General features: G+C 40.3%; 3 protein-coding genes across 5 annotated transcripts; 2 read left to right on the top strand and 1 right to left on the bottom strand.

The window, feature by feature from the left end:
- Nucleotides 1-3,084: 3,084 nt before the first annotated feature.
- Nucleotides 3,085-9,652, bottom strand: LOC128884628 (BTB/POZ domain-containing protein KCTD16). Its single transcript, XM_054138130.1, has one exon. It carries the CDS (start codon nt 9,176-9,178, stop codon nt 8,426-8,428), a length of 753 nt encoding a protein of 250 aa, XP_053994105.1. The 5' UTR covers nt 9,179-9,652; the 3' UTR covers nt 3,085-8,425.
- A 570-nt stretch (nt 9,653-10,222) lies between these two features.
- LOC128884625 (mucolipin-3-like) lies at nt 10,223-14,468 on the top strand. Of its 3 annotated transcripts, none has more exons than XM_054138125.1 (4): nt 10,223-10,369; nt 11,544-11,816; nt 12,217-12,499; nt 12,610-14,468. In XM_054138125.1, exons 2-4 carry the CDS (start codon nt 11,674-11,676, stop codon nt 14,068-14,070), a joined length of 1,887 nt encoding a protein of 628 aa, XP_053994100.1. In that variant the 5' UTR covers nt 10,223-10,369; nt 11,544-11,673; the 3' UTR covers nt 14,071-14,468. The 3 variants fall into 3 exon arrangements, with proteins under 3 accessions (XP_053994100.1, XP_053994098.1, XP_053994099.1); XM_054138123.1 differs by lacking the exon at nt 10,223-10,369 and adding an exon at nt 11,296-11,450; XM_054138124.1 differs by lacking the exon at nt 10,223-10,369 and adding an exon at nt 11,353-11,477.
- A 127-nt stretch (nt 14,469-14,595) lies between these two features.
- LOC128884626 (kelch-like protein 5) lies at nt 14,596-18,212 on the top strand. Its single transcript, XM_054138127.1, has 9 exons — nt 14,596-15,369; nt 15,584-15,745; nt 15,965-16,278; nt 16,349-16,444; nt 16,520-16,709; nt 16,772-17,159; nt 17,240-17,452; nt 17,545-17,716; nt 17,811-18,212. The coding sequence occupies exons 1-9, from the start codon at nt 15,135-15,137 to the stop codon at nt 17,889-17,891; spliced, it is 1,851 nt and encodes a 616-aa protein (XP_053994102.1). The 5' UTR covers nt 14,596-15,134; the 3' UTR covers nt 17,892-18,212.
- The last annotated feature ends 25 nt before the right edge of the window (nt 18,213-18,237 follow it).

Below are 18,237 nucleotides of genomic sequence, written 5' to 3'. Positions count from 1 at the left end.
TCTGGTCCGACTTCTGACTAGTCTCTAAATTGAAAAAAATCTTGATCGGTTGTATTTTGTCAAAAAAGATGCGACTGGTGTCGTTGAAGGCTATGTTTTAGACCTTTGCTCGATTGTATTATGATAAGGACTTTAAGAATATCCCGTCAAGTTTATAGAAGTACGGTGTTAATTGGTTCCATTGTTGCATCTTAATATGATTTTTGCTTGAAAAAAGATGTACTTCGTCATACTCTTCCACGTACGAATTCTTTACCGATAGTGAAAAGTGAAACACCGTTACTCGGGAATTCTGATCAACGAATCCCTGAATTCCATCCCAGGGCAATCTCTCCAGCTTCCCTCAGTATTCATGATCAATTATGGATTCCTTCCCCTTACGCGCAACGACACGTGGATATAATGCGATAAGGTAGAATATGGAAAAGATACGATATATAGGGAGATAAATAGAAAGATGAAGAATTAGAATCGTCTCCTTTCATTTTTCATCCTTTCTTCCCCTTTGTGTTGTTGAATAGAACACTCTCTATTTTTATTATTTCCTTCACTTCCCAGCAGTTTTAAGAGCCTCGAAGTTCAATGCAAATAAATTTGAGCGAAACTAAATTTGACTTTACGATCTAAAACGCCCCACCATAAATCTCACTCCTACTTATCAGGATTAAACAGAACATCGACCGTATAAATTAAGATATAAAGATACAAAAATACAATTAAATTATGACACCATCGTATATTAATCACCGCATAAGACCATTTCAACTGTAAGAAGCTTGTAAAATATTCGCGAAGTCGTCTAAAGTTCCTAATTCCCTTTAAAAACCTTGTCGAGCGCAAAGGGTTAATTGAATAATATACACTTAAACATCGACTCCGACCACCATGTTACATCCACGTACCATTCGCGTGTTTAAACGCGCCCTAACGAAGTCCGCGACTTGACATCCCTGACTCGAGTTGAAACCTGACAAGAAAAATAAAATAAAAAAGACACGTTTCTCGTTCCACGCGAGACCAGGAAGTTTCCAAGCACCTCTCGTGTGTACTCGGTAGCCAAAGAGTTGAGATGAAACGAAACCACTTCAACGAGCGTCTCCGACGGACGAACACGAGCCAAGAATCGCGCTTTCCTCGTAGATCGTTAAACGCGTTATCCATTCGATCGGTTCTCCTCGATTTGCCTCGTTCGATTCTCATTTCCTTTCGCAGCGAGCGGAACACGCGGTACGCCGCACCTAATCCACGAATTAGAACCGCTCCGTCACGGGGATCCACCGATCCGATCGATACGTCCACCGCGCCGCGATACCCTCGATCGTTCCACGCCGATTACAACGACTATTGGAACGGGGGACACGAACGAGATGTCCGGAGTAACTGATAACATCGGGACAGGCCGTGAATCGAAGATTCACTACGGTTAGTCGTTTTTTTTTTTTTTTTTTGTTAGAGTAGAAGCACTTTTTGAACCCAGTCTTGCGAAATCATTCGAAATTTGTATAATAGGCGAGATAATAGCAGAGCTTTCAACAAGGAAAGTTTCGTAAAGCCTGACGTGAATTATACAGTCTGAATAACTGAGGTAAAAGTACCAGCAACTAATTGAATATCTTAGGATTGAATAACTCGCGATACCCGTAACAATTTTTAACACTAAACCTATCGGCATTTCATTTGCACCTGCTTCTATCGTGATCGATCAAGTGATTAGTCTTAAAGACACATTGTTCAATTGGATACAAAAATATTTCACATCATACTAAATTCAATAATCACGAAACAATTGTAAATGATTTATATATCGTATATAAGAACCACACAGAAAAGTTAGTGTTAATATCGATGAACAATATCAAGAACACGTAACGAGTAACCTGTAACTCTGGGACTGTTTTCATCCCAAAGAACCAGACTGTCCCCTTAACACCAAATGAAACTGAAATGTACAGAGTACACAAATTCGCGGTTTTCAGGGGGATCTCGAGGGACTAATTCCCTCGCCATTCAATAAAATTTGACGTATGCGTGTCTCCTGATCGATCCCCAAAGGCATTCGCGGCCGGGTTCCGGTGCAATTGACATTTTCCGTTCGCAGACTGACGGGAATGACCTTCGCGGTGTAACGGAGTGTGCCTAACACGCTCGGTTGGTTGAAATTTCAGCGATTCACGGTTCGATCATCCATCGCTTATACGTTCTTTGACACGTCGGGCATGCTATCAGCGTTCGCAGCGCGATCGTCTGAGTATGAAAGGTCGACTTTGGTCTTGCCAAATTTCAGCGTTCCGCTCGGAATGATCGTGCTTTAAACCGCCGCGGATCTATGCCACGATTTCCGCCATGCTATTTTATGCGAGAATACGAGCGACGGGGTACCTTGCGTGCTCGTTTAAACGCTCGTTTTCCAGAAATAAAAAGGAAACGGTACCGTGATCCAGCGACCGCGGTTGCCCGTAAATCGTCATGGGAAAAATCGATTCGCGATTTCTTTGGCGAGGACGCCATGAGAGAAATTTTTATTCTAGGTATGGAATGAAATGGGTGTAGTGGAGTTCATACCGTTTCCATTTGCTTATTGAAGATTATTTTGTGACGTAATTGAAGTCTGAGTTTTTGTTTAATGAGTAACGAGTAGGCAGGTGCCCATCTCGAAGGTTTTATCTAGATAAGAATTCAGTGAGGCTCGTACGATGATAAGTTAACGATTCGATCAATTCCTATCATTTACGATGTTTGCACTAGGTTCGTGATCGACGCTATTCTCGGCGACGATCGCGTAGGGTTATGAAGATCGAGGGTTATCGAATCGACATTTAAAATAATTAATTGAAAATGAATGTAGGAAGGAAGTTATCTCTTTAGAGTAAAAAATTGTGATTGGAAACAAACGAAACGTTTCAAAATGATGATGATATTCATATACGAGTTTCAATCTATATAAATGATTATTAAATTGAGAAACGTGAAAGAACACATAACTTAAGATGACTAAAACAAAGACTTAATCCTTCAATTTATGTACCAAGAAGCTCGTCTATGAATATTTCTCTACAAAGTCAATAAATAAATGAAATGCCTTGGTCTGTCACACTCCATAATTTTATTTGAAGATCGAAACAAGCACAAAATATCTTTGATTAGTTACCTCCCTGTAGAACAATTTTAATCCATAATACAAATTTTAACCCATAAATTAAATTCTGCGTTCCAGAAAATACCGAGAGCCGCCATTTTTCGTAACGAAAAACGATCAAGTTTCAGCGTGACGACACTTTATCGCAATTTTTCCAAGATTCCAAGTGACGTAGCGCGTCGTAAAGAATTCTACTCGAGATCTAATGGGAGGTAGCGCGCTGGAAGAAAAGAATCCACGGTCCACGCAAGTCGCTGATAAGATTGTCGTGCAACGGGAGAATCGTTATCAATTCGACTGTGTATGTGTCGGTTAAAAACACGAAATAAAGAGAGCGTGCCAAGAAGTATCTGACTCGAGTGAAATTCACACGAGGTCTCCCCAGGGGGTGGCTCTAGGAGGTATTTGAATTTTCCTGAAAGGAACCATTTGTTTAGTCCTGACACGATCGCGCTCGTTCATCTTGAAAAATTGCCCGCGCTTCGGCAAAATCCAGAGGAAAATCTGCGTAACACCGTTCCCGAGATCCAGTGAACCTTTTCATTTGTTCGTCAAAATTACTCGGCGCTGGATTCATCACAGACACTGCTATCGTGTGCTCCGTCTCTTTTAAACGATAGTTCCTCGACTAAGAAATCTAAACCTGCGTGTACCTCTCGATATCGAGCCAGGGCTGGATCAAAATCTTGCGAAAACCTGAGCTGCTCTCTAATAATATCTTCAACAGGTTGAAGAAATATGAATGTAATTGAAATCGAATATTTTCTGTTTTAGTATCTTACTCGTAATATTAATTTAAAGTAGTAGTATTTTTACTCGTATTTTAATTTATAGATTTATCATGGAAGCTAATTTTATAGTTAAACACAACTAAATCAACAATGTCACTTCTATTTTAGGAAATGAGTCAGTTTAATATTAAGAACATTTTATAACATTTTCATATTCCTGTCGATTTTCATTCTCTGTGTACTAAAATTCAATACAACAATTCAAAAAAATAAAGAACCGTCAAATTCAGGCAATCCTACCGTACTCCTACGATTCAGATATCAGAGCCAGATTGCCTCCGAATATCTTCTGAGAAATTCTAAGCAGCTTCTAGACACCTCAGCATTTATCCAGCCCTGCATCGAGCCAATGAAACGTACCACGATAATCAGAGTCGCGATAAACTATAAACGACAACGTTTGACGAATGTCTCGTCCACTTCTCACCGAAGACGAGGACTCGTCCGCTCTAAAAATCCTCGCGTTCGTCCGTCGCCTCGTCGCCGACGGCAGCCTCGCTCAGCTCGTTTCCTCGCATGGTGTATCGACGGACGTCTCGAACGTTGTTTTCTTCGAAAACTTTACGCTGTATCTTTGCACTTAAATGCTGGTATCGATCATACGATTCGGGACGTCTAGCGATTTCCAGCCGAGAAGCTGCGATACGTCGAACGAGCTACTGCGCGGCTAGAGACGCGATACGTCTACCTTTCCACGGTGAATACACGATACACGATACAATTTTTTCGCTCCACGCGTGTAGGATGAAACAGACCTGGGCACTTCCATAAGCACGTCGCTTGAAATAATATTATTTTAAAAGAGATTTCGATGCGTTTCACTTTTGAAACACGATAACGTTAAGCTCTTTAACTTCATTCGCTAAAGTGCTTTGGAAACGATAATATTCTATTCCAATTGACGAAATGCGTTCTTAGAAATAACAAATGCGTTCTGGAAATGTTCTCAAAGTTAATAGATGTAATTACAAATCTCTCTGGGTAGTCAAAACCATGATACTATAATGATTCGAGGAAAATAAGAAATTAGTACAACAGGTATAATTCACTGATATTTTGCATATGCATGATTCGCTCAAGGAAAACAGGAAATTAGTATAACAAATATACGATCTCTGAAATTTTGCATATGCATGATCCAATCATGGATATTTGTAATTTCAAATTCGCAATATGGTAATGTTTGACGGGGATTACAAATATGAGGGTTACATGGCTAAAAATAAGCTGGAGATGTTATAGAGTTCGTTAAAAAATTATTTCTTTCGGGAAATTATTAATTCGTTGCCTAAATAGCGACAGTGTTATTTCGACTAACGAAATAACTTCGCTGTTTCGAATCTCTATTATTTCAAATAAATCGGTGTTGCGATTATTTCCGTGGAACTTTGCGATGAATAAAGGAGTGTAACATTATTTCAAATAGTTACGTCGTATTTTCGTTTCAAACCAAATTCGCCCAGGTCTGACACACGAAATTCTACGCGCGACACGATAACGTCAAAAGCGAATGTCCCTGTGATGTGATTGCATCAGGGTATTGCGAACGCAACTAGTGATGGGACTGATCCACTGACACACTCATTAATACAAATCAATTCCTAAGCATCATGTTCCTCGAGGTCTCAACAAGACACTGTACTGAACTACATTGCCTCTGAGCAATGTTCGCAAGGAATACACATCCAACGCGAGGATACTCCATCTTTTCCTCCGTGAATTGAATTTTCACCATAGTAATCCTATTAGTCACGAGTATATGCGGTTTAGATCACTGAATCTGATTTCCACTTAGGGCCATACTCTTTAGTTCGACAGTAGAGCTATTCCTTTGGAAGCGTATTGGGTCAGACCTTACAGTCTGACGCTGGTGGTCCTATTCGTCTTAAAACGAGACTCTTCGTGAAAAATGGTCTACTGTTGAAACTGAGCATATGGAATACCTCCAAATCAATATTTATCTAAGATCATCGTTCAAACATGTTTAGATTCGTTCGGTGTATTTCCACGAGTTTTCATTTTTTAAATCGATACTATAACTTTGTATTTTGTTCCTAGTTTAAATTCAAACTAGAATCATGATTCATAATTATGTTTGATATTCAACCTGATTATCCCCATCAACTTCGAATGAATTTTGTATACAATTAAACAAGTCCGTACCGACAACAGGTGTCTCGATCGTTCGAAGATTCTCGGAGCCTTTCGAAATTTCATTCCTCGGAACGCCTCCGAATAAAAGCGTATCAATCTCGATCCCAGACGTATCGGGAGTACGGAAACGCGTCCCAGTCCCATCACTATAGTGCACGTACTTACATCGCCGGTTTGTGTACGCGACACGCAGACCAGTTGCGCCTTTAAGAGTCTACCAAAGAATCGTTTGGAGAGGTTGTCGACATACGCGGTCGCTCGGATCGGCCGACATGCGTTTAACACCGCGCTGGCTTGTACGTACACACAATTTACGTTTACACAATACGTACACACAATGCTCGTTCCTGTACAACACATTCAACCTGTCCGACATCAAGCTCAACTACGAACAGGCGACCAACGTTGTTTGAAGCTGAATCTTGAATTCGTCTTCCCCTCCTTCCCGGCACGACCGGTTGATGGGATTTACGAGGATGAACGTCGGAAGAGAAGCGTTGGGTGGACACCCCAGTCGATCCCAGACACTTCCGTCTGTTTTAGAGCCGCAGGAAGAGTCGGGCTATCGATTCGCTCTACTTGGTCTCGTTAATGTTTTCTACAGATTCCTCGCTAGTGACAAATTGGGGAGAACACCTCGGAAGGCTCCAGTTTTCTTCTACGCCAGAGAAAGATTTCTTCGAAACGTCGCGACAGATCTTCCGGTTATTACATCGTCGAGTCTTTGATCCTCGATACTGAAGTTGAGATCGCGTTTTCGAGACGATGGTTCTTTTGATTTATAAGGGAATAATAGAGTGTCCAGCGAGTGAACGGTCGAACGCGAACGGCGACCAGTGGCACCAGGTGTCCTGGCAGAAAAGGACCCAATCGCTTGGGTATTTCGACCCGATACGAAATAAGGTTTCAAACATAACTTGAATGGTTCGCGTAAAGATAGAATATTCCCTTTTTCTCACGTCGCAAGTAGATTACCGTAAACTGACTTTGAACTTCGTAAAAGTAACGAAACTCTAGATCAGAGTATTATACGAGCTTGTTACTAGTTTCAGTTTACTTTCAATCAAATTGAATGTTCAAGGTTCTTACCCGCGGCGACAGTGCAGTGCGAGCTCTAATTATCCTATCTTCCGCATAGATCCTCAATGGTATGCGTCTTTCTCTACTTTCCCTCTAGCTTTCAGTATCGTTTATCAGCACACTGATAGATTACCTTAGTAATCTGTTGGCAAGCAGACCTTGCACGCATCTGCAATACGTTGAATAAACATGACTGTGTACATTCGCAAATCGCTCCCTGTCGTCACTGAAACCTAGAGGCCCTACACACGGTCGAATACATATTAATATCTGCAACGCACAGAAAAAAAGAAAGTAGATGTATCGTATAAAAAGGTATCAGTGATTTTGAATTTTTAAAAGATATTCTTTCGTTATCTCATATTCTTTCTTTGAAACTACTCAAATTATGTTTGAAGTAGAGAAAATAATTAGATGTACCGTTCCTAGTAGGACACCCTGTACATTTGAATTCGAAAAAGTGGTCTTTCTTTCAAACTGCCTCCGAACCCCAATGATCCAATATCCCTCTAACTCTTCCCATTGTCCAATCTCTTTTGTTCCCAAATGCTACCATCGTAGCTTCCGTTTCACAGAACAATAAAATTCTCGCACTCTCGCCAAACATCGAGCGTTAAAACGAAACTCTTTTTTTTAAAGAAAAAACAAAAACGATTCGACGATTCGATCTCGCTCTCCTCGTCGTCTTCGAAGTTTCCTCCGTCTTTTGGTCTATGAGCCACAGCCAATTACCGCTTCGTCCCGCAGTTTTAAGTTAAACGAACTCGGCTTTGATACATCTTTCCAACTACGTCGACCGACGTTCAACTCCCCCGCTGAACTATACATGCACGATACGGGTCTGGTAATTTCAACAAAGCCTTCATCCAGAAGAGAGGAACTTCGTTCCAACTACGACGACGTTGCGTCTCCGTCGACGATATTCTTCACGGTACGCGGAAGAAACGATCAAAGAATACTTTAAAAGAGGAATGCGTGACATTGTCGCTCTAGCAGCTCGATGAGTTTTAATATTACATACACGACGTCCACGTAACGACGAAAAGTTCATCTACTCTTTAGTCTACCGGATGCGTAAACGGTCCGGAAAGGAAAATCTTCGGGAAGCCAACATCTCGCGTCGACGTCGTCGTCGTTGACGACGGACAATCCAAAAGAATTCCAAGCTCGGCGCTGGATGATATTCGTCGTCGATTCCGTCTGCTCCGGACAATCCCGACTCCCTTCAGCTAATTCAGACCAAGGAAGAACAAGAAAACGCTATTTACTCGCGAACAAAGACGAACTCGTTGTAATGGTTCCAACGATTCTCCTCGGAGTCCATGCCTGGTTTCAGCTGCTCCGAATTGCTGCCAGCGGTGCCGGAACCGCAGCTACCGGCCAACTTGAATCCTTGCTCCTGTAGCATGTCGAACGCCTGCTCGATAGAGCTGTGCTTCAGGAAGAATCTCGAGGTGTAACGATCCGAGGTACCGTGATCGGGATCGCGACTCTCGTTCAACGTCTCCCCGAAGACGTCCCTGCAGAGAGTCACGCGACCGCACACGAGGATCCTGGACAGCTTGCGAAACTTAACATCGGGCAGACCCTCGCGACCGAACGCGAAGCTGCCGCGATAACCGACGGTGATGTAACCGGGTGCCCTCTTCCCTGAAGAGCTCAGGGACCCGGACGACTTGCCGTTCTCCAACACAGCGCGCTCCAATCCAGGCAATCCGTAGAAATTCGCCTCCTGCTTCAACCGTTCCCTCTCTCGGAAACCCTCCGGCAGGACTAGCGCCTGATTGCGCAGGAAATCGAGAACGTAGCGGAAGAGCACCCCGTCCCGGTCCAGAAAGTACTTCCCCTTAGCGTCCTTCTCTACCGGCGTTTTCCCCGAAAACAACGCGGCCAGATGAGAGTCCGCCTCGCGGGTGAGGGTGGTCAGAGCGGTGGTATAAAATACACCGCCCACGTTCAACTCCACCACGCTTGGCACGGCTTCCTGTTGCTGGTCCGACTGCTGTTGATCCACCATGCTTCTGACGCTTCTCGTTAGACTCGTTTCGCGAAGTCGCGCGACGCGACTCGAGTCAGCTCTTGGTCACCGTGTGCACGCGAATCGACGAGGTTTCTCGTGACTGGGGGGACACTCGCCGGGTGGACGATCGACGAGAAGGGAAAAAAGGGGGGAAACAATAGTCTCAGTGTTTACGGTTGTCCGTGCGACGATAACCGACTGCACCCCCGCAAAGTTAACACTTCGTGGACACCGTGCACAGCACCGCGAGGGTCGCGTGAACAGCGAGAACGGGGACGTCGGATCGGTGACCGAGGACAGCTGAGGGTGGACACACTCCAAGATAGCTCCGACCCCGAAAGCGTGCTCTCGCGGGTCTAGGAACGGGAAAGACTGACGAGAGACTGCGCCTACGGTCGGTCGAGGAAGGCCGAGCTTAGCTCGGCTCCGTCGCTGCGCTTCCTCTTCTAGGCACTTCGCGCGCGCGGCAGGACGCACCACTCGTGTGTGTTGCGAGGTCCCGATACGCTCGCGCAGAAGCTCCATCGTGAACGCGCGCCGATCCTCCGTAGCGAGAAGAAACGCGCGCACCCACCCCCTTTGGTCATTCGATCACCGCACGCGGAGGGTCGTTCCGCGTGCTGTCGCCCACGAAATTCCCACTTTCGTGTCTCGTTAACCGATCACAGTTGAATCCCATCGGCTGATCTCTTTGACACCACGCCTCGCTGCCTACGTATCGAATTCTACGCGACCGGTTGTGCGAAAGAAAAGGAGGGAGCGTTCCGATTACCTTTGAGTGTTGCGTGCAGTTCCACTCCTTGCGCGGATGTGCTTTGTTTTCGTGACCTTTGATAAACTGATAGCACCGCTTTTACCACTGGCCTTTCTATCTCTCGTGTCCGCGTATTTGTCCGTTACTCACCCTCGGTTCTTGTGTAAAGGGAATTGTAATTATGTGTTTTGTCGCGCGGATACGTTGCCTGCGATTAGGCGAATGTATAGGCATCCGCGATAACTGCTAGTCCCGTTAAGATTGCCTCGGACACGGAGTGGTAGTTTGGGTGGAAATCGGTCTCTTCGTGTATCGCTTCGCTGGTAAACGTTTCTCGACCTTGAGAAGATTCAGAATAAATATTGTTTCACTTCCGGTTTTGTGTATGATGCAAGCCCACGCATTTGAAACTATAATTAGAGAAATGACGTCAGGTATTTGCGAAGAAACATTTTATCTGATCATCTGACACAGTGGTTCTTAATCGCCGTACCGCGAGATACTGTAACGTGCCGTGAAGGCTATACCGTGATATGAATCTTACGTGTAGGGGTGCTTTAAGAATATTAACACTGTTTTAGAGGAACAGTACATTGTGTTGGCAAATATATTTTGTCTTCAAAGAGACTCAGCTTGCTCTTTGTTCCACCCTTGGAATCCAAAAATACGTTTCTTTCTGTATTGTTACACATCCTTCTGACTTCATAGCATTAAAACATGGCTTTACCATTTAGTGAACTATGGAAACAACCTGTGGAAAATTTCAAAAATGTGTTGACAATAATGAAGAAAACGGACAGTGACTCTTTGAAAACAAAATACATTTATTAGTATGATATATTGTATTACCAATTTTGTTTCTTTAACGATATTACTTCCATATAAGTGTTAACACTGTTTTGAAACAGCCTGTACCTACAAGGGAGAAGTAACACAATTTAGGAAATGATTCTTGAAACTAAATTTATAATATTATCTATGCAAACATTCTAGATTTTTATTAAAGAAACATGTATTCTGCAATAGCAAGGAAAACCTTGTCTATTTTTATCCAATTTGTTACATCATACATGTGAGAATTAAGATTTTTACCTCTTACTAATATCAGAAGTTCCAATATTGAATAACTCACAAGAAGACATCAAACTCAACTATCTTCAAACTATTACAACGATTCAAATGTTAAAGTAGCCTGATTATACTTTTATTTTCTATTTTCATCTCTCCTAAAATTATCGCTACAATCATACATTAACCGCCATTTTGGAAATGGATCTCTCTCTAAAACTCTAAACTATCCCATTAACTTCGAAAGGTTAAGAACCACTGACCCTAACAATTGACATTCTCCCCACCATTCGTTGTTATTCCCTGATCAGTTGGTTCCACGAACAACCAAAGTGGCGCACTGATCAGTCAAGCTTCGTACGTGAATTGGATGGTCTGCGATGGCCGCTGCTAACACTGTGAAATCATTTCAATCGCTTTTCTTTGCGTACTACGATTTACAATTCAGTACGTTACGAACGCTGCTTTCGTTCGGTACAGTGCACAATAACGCGACAGAGACCGATGTCACTTAATAATCTTTCTCGTGTTACTACGCAGATCAACGCATGTGAACAACTCGGCCTTTCATCGTCCGTCGGGAACTGGGACGGCAATTCCGCGGGTTAATTACCATCGATTGAAAATTGGGGTTCATTCGAGTGTCGTTTCAAACACCAATTCGTACGAAATGTCCGAGCCACAAAAAAGAAATTTCGGCGAGGAAACCAGGGGCAATATTCTCGGGCATCATTCGTGGAGCAATGGTCCTGACAGCGAGGATGAGCTAACTGGCGAAAATGGACTGCTTAACGAGAACGAGACCGGACCAAGGTTCGTAAGCTAATCTCTAACTATTCGTAAATTCGTGTTTGATTAGGTTACTCGATAAAAGCACAGCTGTTGTTTTATGCTCTATCTTTAATCGATGACGGACGTGTATATGATCTTTGTGTCGCTGTTTTCTTTGTTCGACGATGCACTCGTTCACAATAGAATGTTGTACTCGATATCGTGAACACCGATTGTAATTGTTGGAGCATCGATTCTTAAAATAAAACTAATTGTAGATGAGAAAAGACCATTAGAAACATTTGATTTTCACCATATGTAACTTTATTATCTCGTATTAGTATGAGAGATAGCATAGAAGGGAATCCCAGACATAACAGTTACTGATTAAAATAGAAGTATTTATTTAAATAGAATAAATCGTATTTTCTTCTGTTTTTAGCCATTACAGACCAACTTTAACACAGCAGACTATGCGTAATATGACGTTTGCAGAGGAAAAAATGCGTAGAAAGCTGAAATTCTTCTTCATGAACCCGATTGAAAAGTGGGAAGCAAAACGTCGTTTACCATACAAATTTGCTGTACAAGTCATTAAAATCATATTAGTCACTCTTCAACTATGCCTATTCGCACATAACAATTACATGCATGTAAACTATTCTTGGGATAATCGATTATCATTCTCACACCTATTTCTCAAAGGATGGGATAGTATTCAAGAGGTGAGATATCATTAAACAATAAATTATTTTAAAAACTATCCATATAATAATTGGTGTTGAACTGCAATGGTTGGTATATGTATTACTTATTCGATTATTTTTATCTTCAGGTACCAGCTTATCCACCAGCAGCAGGCCCCTTGGCAGTTTACAAACAAGACCAATTCTACAGTACAATTGATTATGCTTTAGATGGTTACTATAACGTTAGTAATGCGATTGGATCTTATTCGTACGTTACAGAAGACAACTCGGTAGTTCCAGTTGTCCTATGTTTATATCAATACAAAACAGCTATTATATTCGGTTTCAATGAAAGTTATGTTTTCGATAAAGAAATCGTAGAAAGGTGCATAAATATAACCCATGGGTTCTACAATGAATACGGCACATCAAAGAACTTATTGACCAAACAAGAAATCAATGTAAATTTCTCGGCTCTTGTTAGGGCAAGTTTAAGATTTTCTCTGAAAACAGTCAATTTAAAAGCTGCCGGACCTATGACACCGCCGGATTGTTATAAATTTGATATTAATATTGGCTTTGATAATCGCGATTTTGATGGACAAATGTTACTTTCGTTAGATGCCGAACCAAGGAGACTGCAATGTAAAGGGGATACACGTTACATTACAAATAATCGTATCGAATCAACCTTGAGGACGTTACTAAATTTATTAGTAATTTTTATTTGTTCGTTGTCTCTTGGTTTATGCTCCAGATCTATATACCGCGCACAATTGTTGAAATTCGAAACCATGAATTTCTTCAAGAAATCATACGGCAAAGTATTGAGCATTGAAGGAAGGTTAGAGTTTTTAAACTTATGGTACATAATGATTATTGTCAACGATCTTCTAATTATGTTCGGCTCAGCCATGAAAGAACAAATCGAACGAAAACAATTTGGCAGCGATCATTGGAATTTATGTAGCATATTCCTTGGAACAGGAAACTTGCTCGTTTGGTTCGGGGTATTGCGATACCTCGGCTTTTTTAAAACTTACAACGTTGTTATTTTAACGTTGAAAAAAGCTGCCCCGGAAGTTGCACGATTTTTAATATGTGCAATTCTTATTTATCTCGGTTTCACGTTTTGTGGCTGGTTGATCCTAGGCCCATATCATATAAAATTCCGATCGCTGTCCACGACCTCAGAGTGCTTATTCGCTCTTATAAACGGCGACGAATTGTTCGCAACATTTTCTATAACGTCTTTCAAATCGCCAATGTTGTGGTGGTACTTTAGAATATATTTGTACACGTTCATTTCGTTGTATATTTACGTCATTTTAAGTTTATTCATTTCTGTGATAATAGATGCTTACGACACAATTAAGATTTATTATCGTGAAGGTTTTCCGAAAAACGATTTGCAAACTTTCATAGCTGCGTGCACAGATGATGCATCGAGCAGTCTGTATAGAGCAGACGATTCTGACAGAAGCGATTTGACGGAGCTCCTCGATCGCTTCTGTTGTTGTCGGAAAAGGGCCTTTTACGGCTCATTCTCAGGATCAGAATTCACAACAAAAACCGAGCAAACGTGTGAGGGAGCAATCTGTGTATAGTACACTTATAGACAATAATATATTAGATAAAAATTATGGCTCCACGGCAGAGACGATGTATTATAACGACAATTTTGTCGTGTAAAGTATTTTTTACGAAATTATTGTATTGCATTTGTTTAACAGCTGTGGCTGTGTCTTGTATCTGCCAATTTTATGTCTTGCGATTGTCGGAGGTCTAAATGTCGGCAACGATAGACTTATATTACGCGTACGCAAGAATTCTACTCATAATTTTATATGATGCGCATTGTATATGTACATAGCATCTCGACGATATGTAAAGTTTAAAAACATGAAACGCGTTTTAATTAAAGCGAACGAACACATTGAAAGGGAATGTGTTATCCAAAGAAATATATTTACAATGAAGTACAATAAAATTGTAATTTTTCTAACCAATATTTCATAATTTCCCCCTTTGAATGTTTCTCCTACTTTGCTAGTATTAAATAATAAATGAATCATTATTATCGACAAGCTCTTGATTTTAAACGAATCATATTATACATAATAGAAGGGACCATATAACCTAGAACTTACACCATAAAAAGACTTGCATTCATTTCAGATTTTAATGTAATCGACACTAGTAACAAATTAAAGAATAATCGGTACTCTGCACTCTTTGATGTATCTTTAGAAGGACGCAGCTAACTCGATGCTATCTTTGTCAAAAAAAAAGCACATATTGAGATTATACTTTCCTATTAGTAAAATACGTATCAATACGTATATAAATACATAAGTACAAACACTGATGTATTGTTTTCTACAATTTTAAACTTATATGTTATTTATTTATGTGAACCTTATATACAAATTTATTACGCAGAGTGCACTGACCTATGAAACGAACAGAGATGGTCACTGACCGTACCTAAACGCGATTCACTGTTTACATTTCGTTTTGCGTCTGGAACTGTCAATGTGAAGCGCGACATATCGTCGATCGTGTAAAAATTGAAATACTTGACATCTGGATTTTCATAACGTTAAGTGCCTTGAAGTAATCGAACGTAGCGTTGTAATAAAAATATTTGACAGAGATTTATTCAGCGATAATGTCGCGGATAGGTCATACCGGAGCTGGATCGAATAAAAGTGAACTCCTCAAAGAATTGCTGCTCTCAAACAAAGAAGCCTCAGCCAGCGAGCATAGTATTTCGAGTATGGTGTCGAGTATTTCTGTTTCTCAAGATGAAAATTTTCGCATGTCAAATCACGCGGAAAACAGTCTCAGAGTCATGGAGAAGTATCTACACAAGCAACAATTGACAGATATCACATTGATCGCAGGTAAGCAAAATTTTGAACAAATAGATTTGTTTTCAAATGACATCCTCACTTTTGAACAAATAGTTAGTACAGCGATATCTTTTATTTATTGATATTAAACTTTGAATTCCTTCGATATTACAAACACTATACGAATATCACATTGTAACAATATTGATGTTATGGTCTTTGAAGCAATGTACACAATGCATCCATTATTTTACTATCTGTTTAGGAGCCAGACGTTTCCCAGCACATCGTTTAGTACTTAGTGCTGGTTCAGAATATTTTGCTGCCATGTTTACTAGTTCTCTAAGAGAAGCAGCACAAAATGAAGTTGAATTAAAGGGAGTAGATGGGGATGCTTTATGGGCTTTGGTTTGTTATTGTTACACAGGTATAATTATTTCAACAACAAGGTACTAAGTAAAACTCTATCTAATGCTACCTCGATGTCCAAAAAATAACTCTTATTTACTATTTCACTTAAGGTTTTAAATTTTGAGAATATATTTGGAGCATTAAACAGGGTTTTACTATATAGGATATCATTGTAAAGTTAATGTTTCCAATACTTATAAATACTATAAAATTAATCTTGTATTTTTAAATATAGGTTGTATAGAATTAAGGGAAGATAGCGTAGAAACTCTTTTAGCAACTGCTCGTTTGCTACAGCTAAATCCAGTCGTTAAGGCTTGTTGCCAATTTCTTAGAAAGCAGCTTCATCCAAGTAATTGTCTAGGTATAAGAATGTTTGCAGATACACAAGGTTGTACAGATTTATTAGATTATGCTCATGCATATACAACCAAGCATTTCATGGAAGTTACAAAGAATCAGGAATTTCTACTACTATCTTCTAATGAAGTTGCAGAGTTACTAGAATCTGAAGATCTTAATGTTCCTTCAGAAGAAACCATTTTTCATGTAAGAAATTATGTCATGTGTAATTTAATTGAAGTAATAAAGGAACTATAATTGTTACTATTAATCTCAGGCACTTATGACTTGGTTGGGATATGATCGAGAAAATAGACGAGAAGATGCAAGCCGACTATTAAGTCTTGTAAAGTTGCCTCTACTATCACCTGCGGTGAGCTAAATACTTGTACTTATCTATAGAAAGTATGTGGTATAAACTTCAGTAGACGTTATTAAATTTATACAGTTCATAGCAGACAATATCGAGAGTAATGAAATGTTTAAAGATCAAAGGGTGGCGCAAAAGTTAGTTATGGAAGCACTCAAATATCATCTTTTACCCGAACGTAGACCATTACTTCAATCAGGACGTACAAAACCCAGAAAAGCCACAGTGGGTTACATGTTAGCTGTTGGAGGAATGGATGCTAACAAGGGTAATTGACATCAGAGTAAGCAATGCAATGGGTATTCACTTGACACTTATTATTTTTGTTAGGTGGTACTTCTATTGATGCATTCTCTTTACGTGATAATGCTTGGAAATCTATAGCCACCATGAGTAGTAGGAGACTTCAATTTGGTGCTGCTATTATCGATAAAAAATTAATAGTTGCGGGTGGAAGGGATGGATTAAAAACTTTAAATACAGTGGAATGCTTTGATTTTTCTACTTCTACTTGGAGTACACTATCTCCAATGAATGTACATCGTCATGGATTGGGTGTAGCTGTGTTAGGCGGACCTTTGTATGCCGTTGGTGGTTACGATGGTTGGGGCTTTCTTGACACAGTAGAAAGATGGGATCCATCCACGCGTCAGTGGAGTTCCGTTTCTCCTATGTCTATACAAAGATCTACAGTTGGTGTTGCTGTATTAAACGACAAGTAAACTTCTGAATCAGTTGATGCATGTACTATCGCATAATTGTGTGATACTATATTTGTGATACTATATTCACTTTTAGATTATATGCTGTAGGTGGAAGGGATATAAGTTCGTGTTTAAATACTGTGGAATGTTATGATCCACACACAAATAAATGGACTGCGTGTGCACCAATGTCAAAACAACGAGGCGGAGTGGGTGTAGGTGTAGTAAATGGGTGTCTATATGCATTGGGTGGTCATGATGCACCTGCTACTAATCCCAATGCTAGTATGTTTGACTGTGTTGAAAGGTATGCATTTTAAAAAGATCCAGTCAATAGATCAATTAGAACATAGAAGTCAACATAAATATAAGTATCCTTTCATATTCAACGATCTTCAGGTATGATCCTAAAACAGATACATGGACAATGATGGCTCCAATGAGCGTCCCTAGGGACGCAGTCGGCGTTTGTGTACTTGGCGATAGACTCATGGCAGTAGGAGGTTATGATGGCCAACAATATCTCACACTTGTTGAGGCATACGATCCCCACCTTAATGAATGGGAACCAGTAAGGATAACTTTCAATAAAATATTGTTTAACCCTAGAATAGCATTTCTCGGACTTTATCTTTGATATTCATCATGAAATAATATATTTTAAGGTTGCTCCTTTGAAAACTGGTCGCGCAGGACAACCATGCGTTGTAATAAAGAATTTATCTGGTTTCGGATTTGACAACTAATTGTATGATCAAGAATACTATTAGAAGAGTAACGCTCTATTTACCAGAAGCTTAGTTCTAGGCTTTTTCATTTCAGCATCGACTTTCCGAAACCTATTCACTGTGGTATTAATTGTCTACTTATAATGCTCAGTTTGAGAAGTTTGAGAATGTCTGGATTTGAAAACAGTATTATCATTGTTTATAAACTTACTAACTTCATTACAGACGTATGTATCAGAATTTCGTACGGCTGTGTGTGCTACCGTGTATTTGTATATATTTTATACTTACGTTTTTTATATGAACATACCGATTATAAATTTGAAAGTGAAATAATTGTAGGGTAGCATAGTAGTCTTAAAAA

The sequence above is a fragment of the Hylaeus volcanicus genome, chromosome 1 (genome assembly GCF_026283585.1).
Source record: "Hylaeus volcanicus isolate JK05 chromosome 1, UHH_iyHylVolc1.0_haploid, whole genome shotgun sequence".
In the NCBI taxonomy this organism is placed as follows: Eukaryota; Metazoa; Arthropoda; class Insecta; order Hymenoptera; family Colletidae; genus Hylaeus; species Hylaeus volcanicus.
This window is presented reverse-complemented; position numbering and strand designations above follow the sequence as displayed.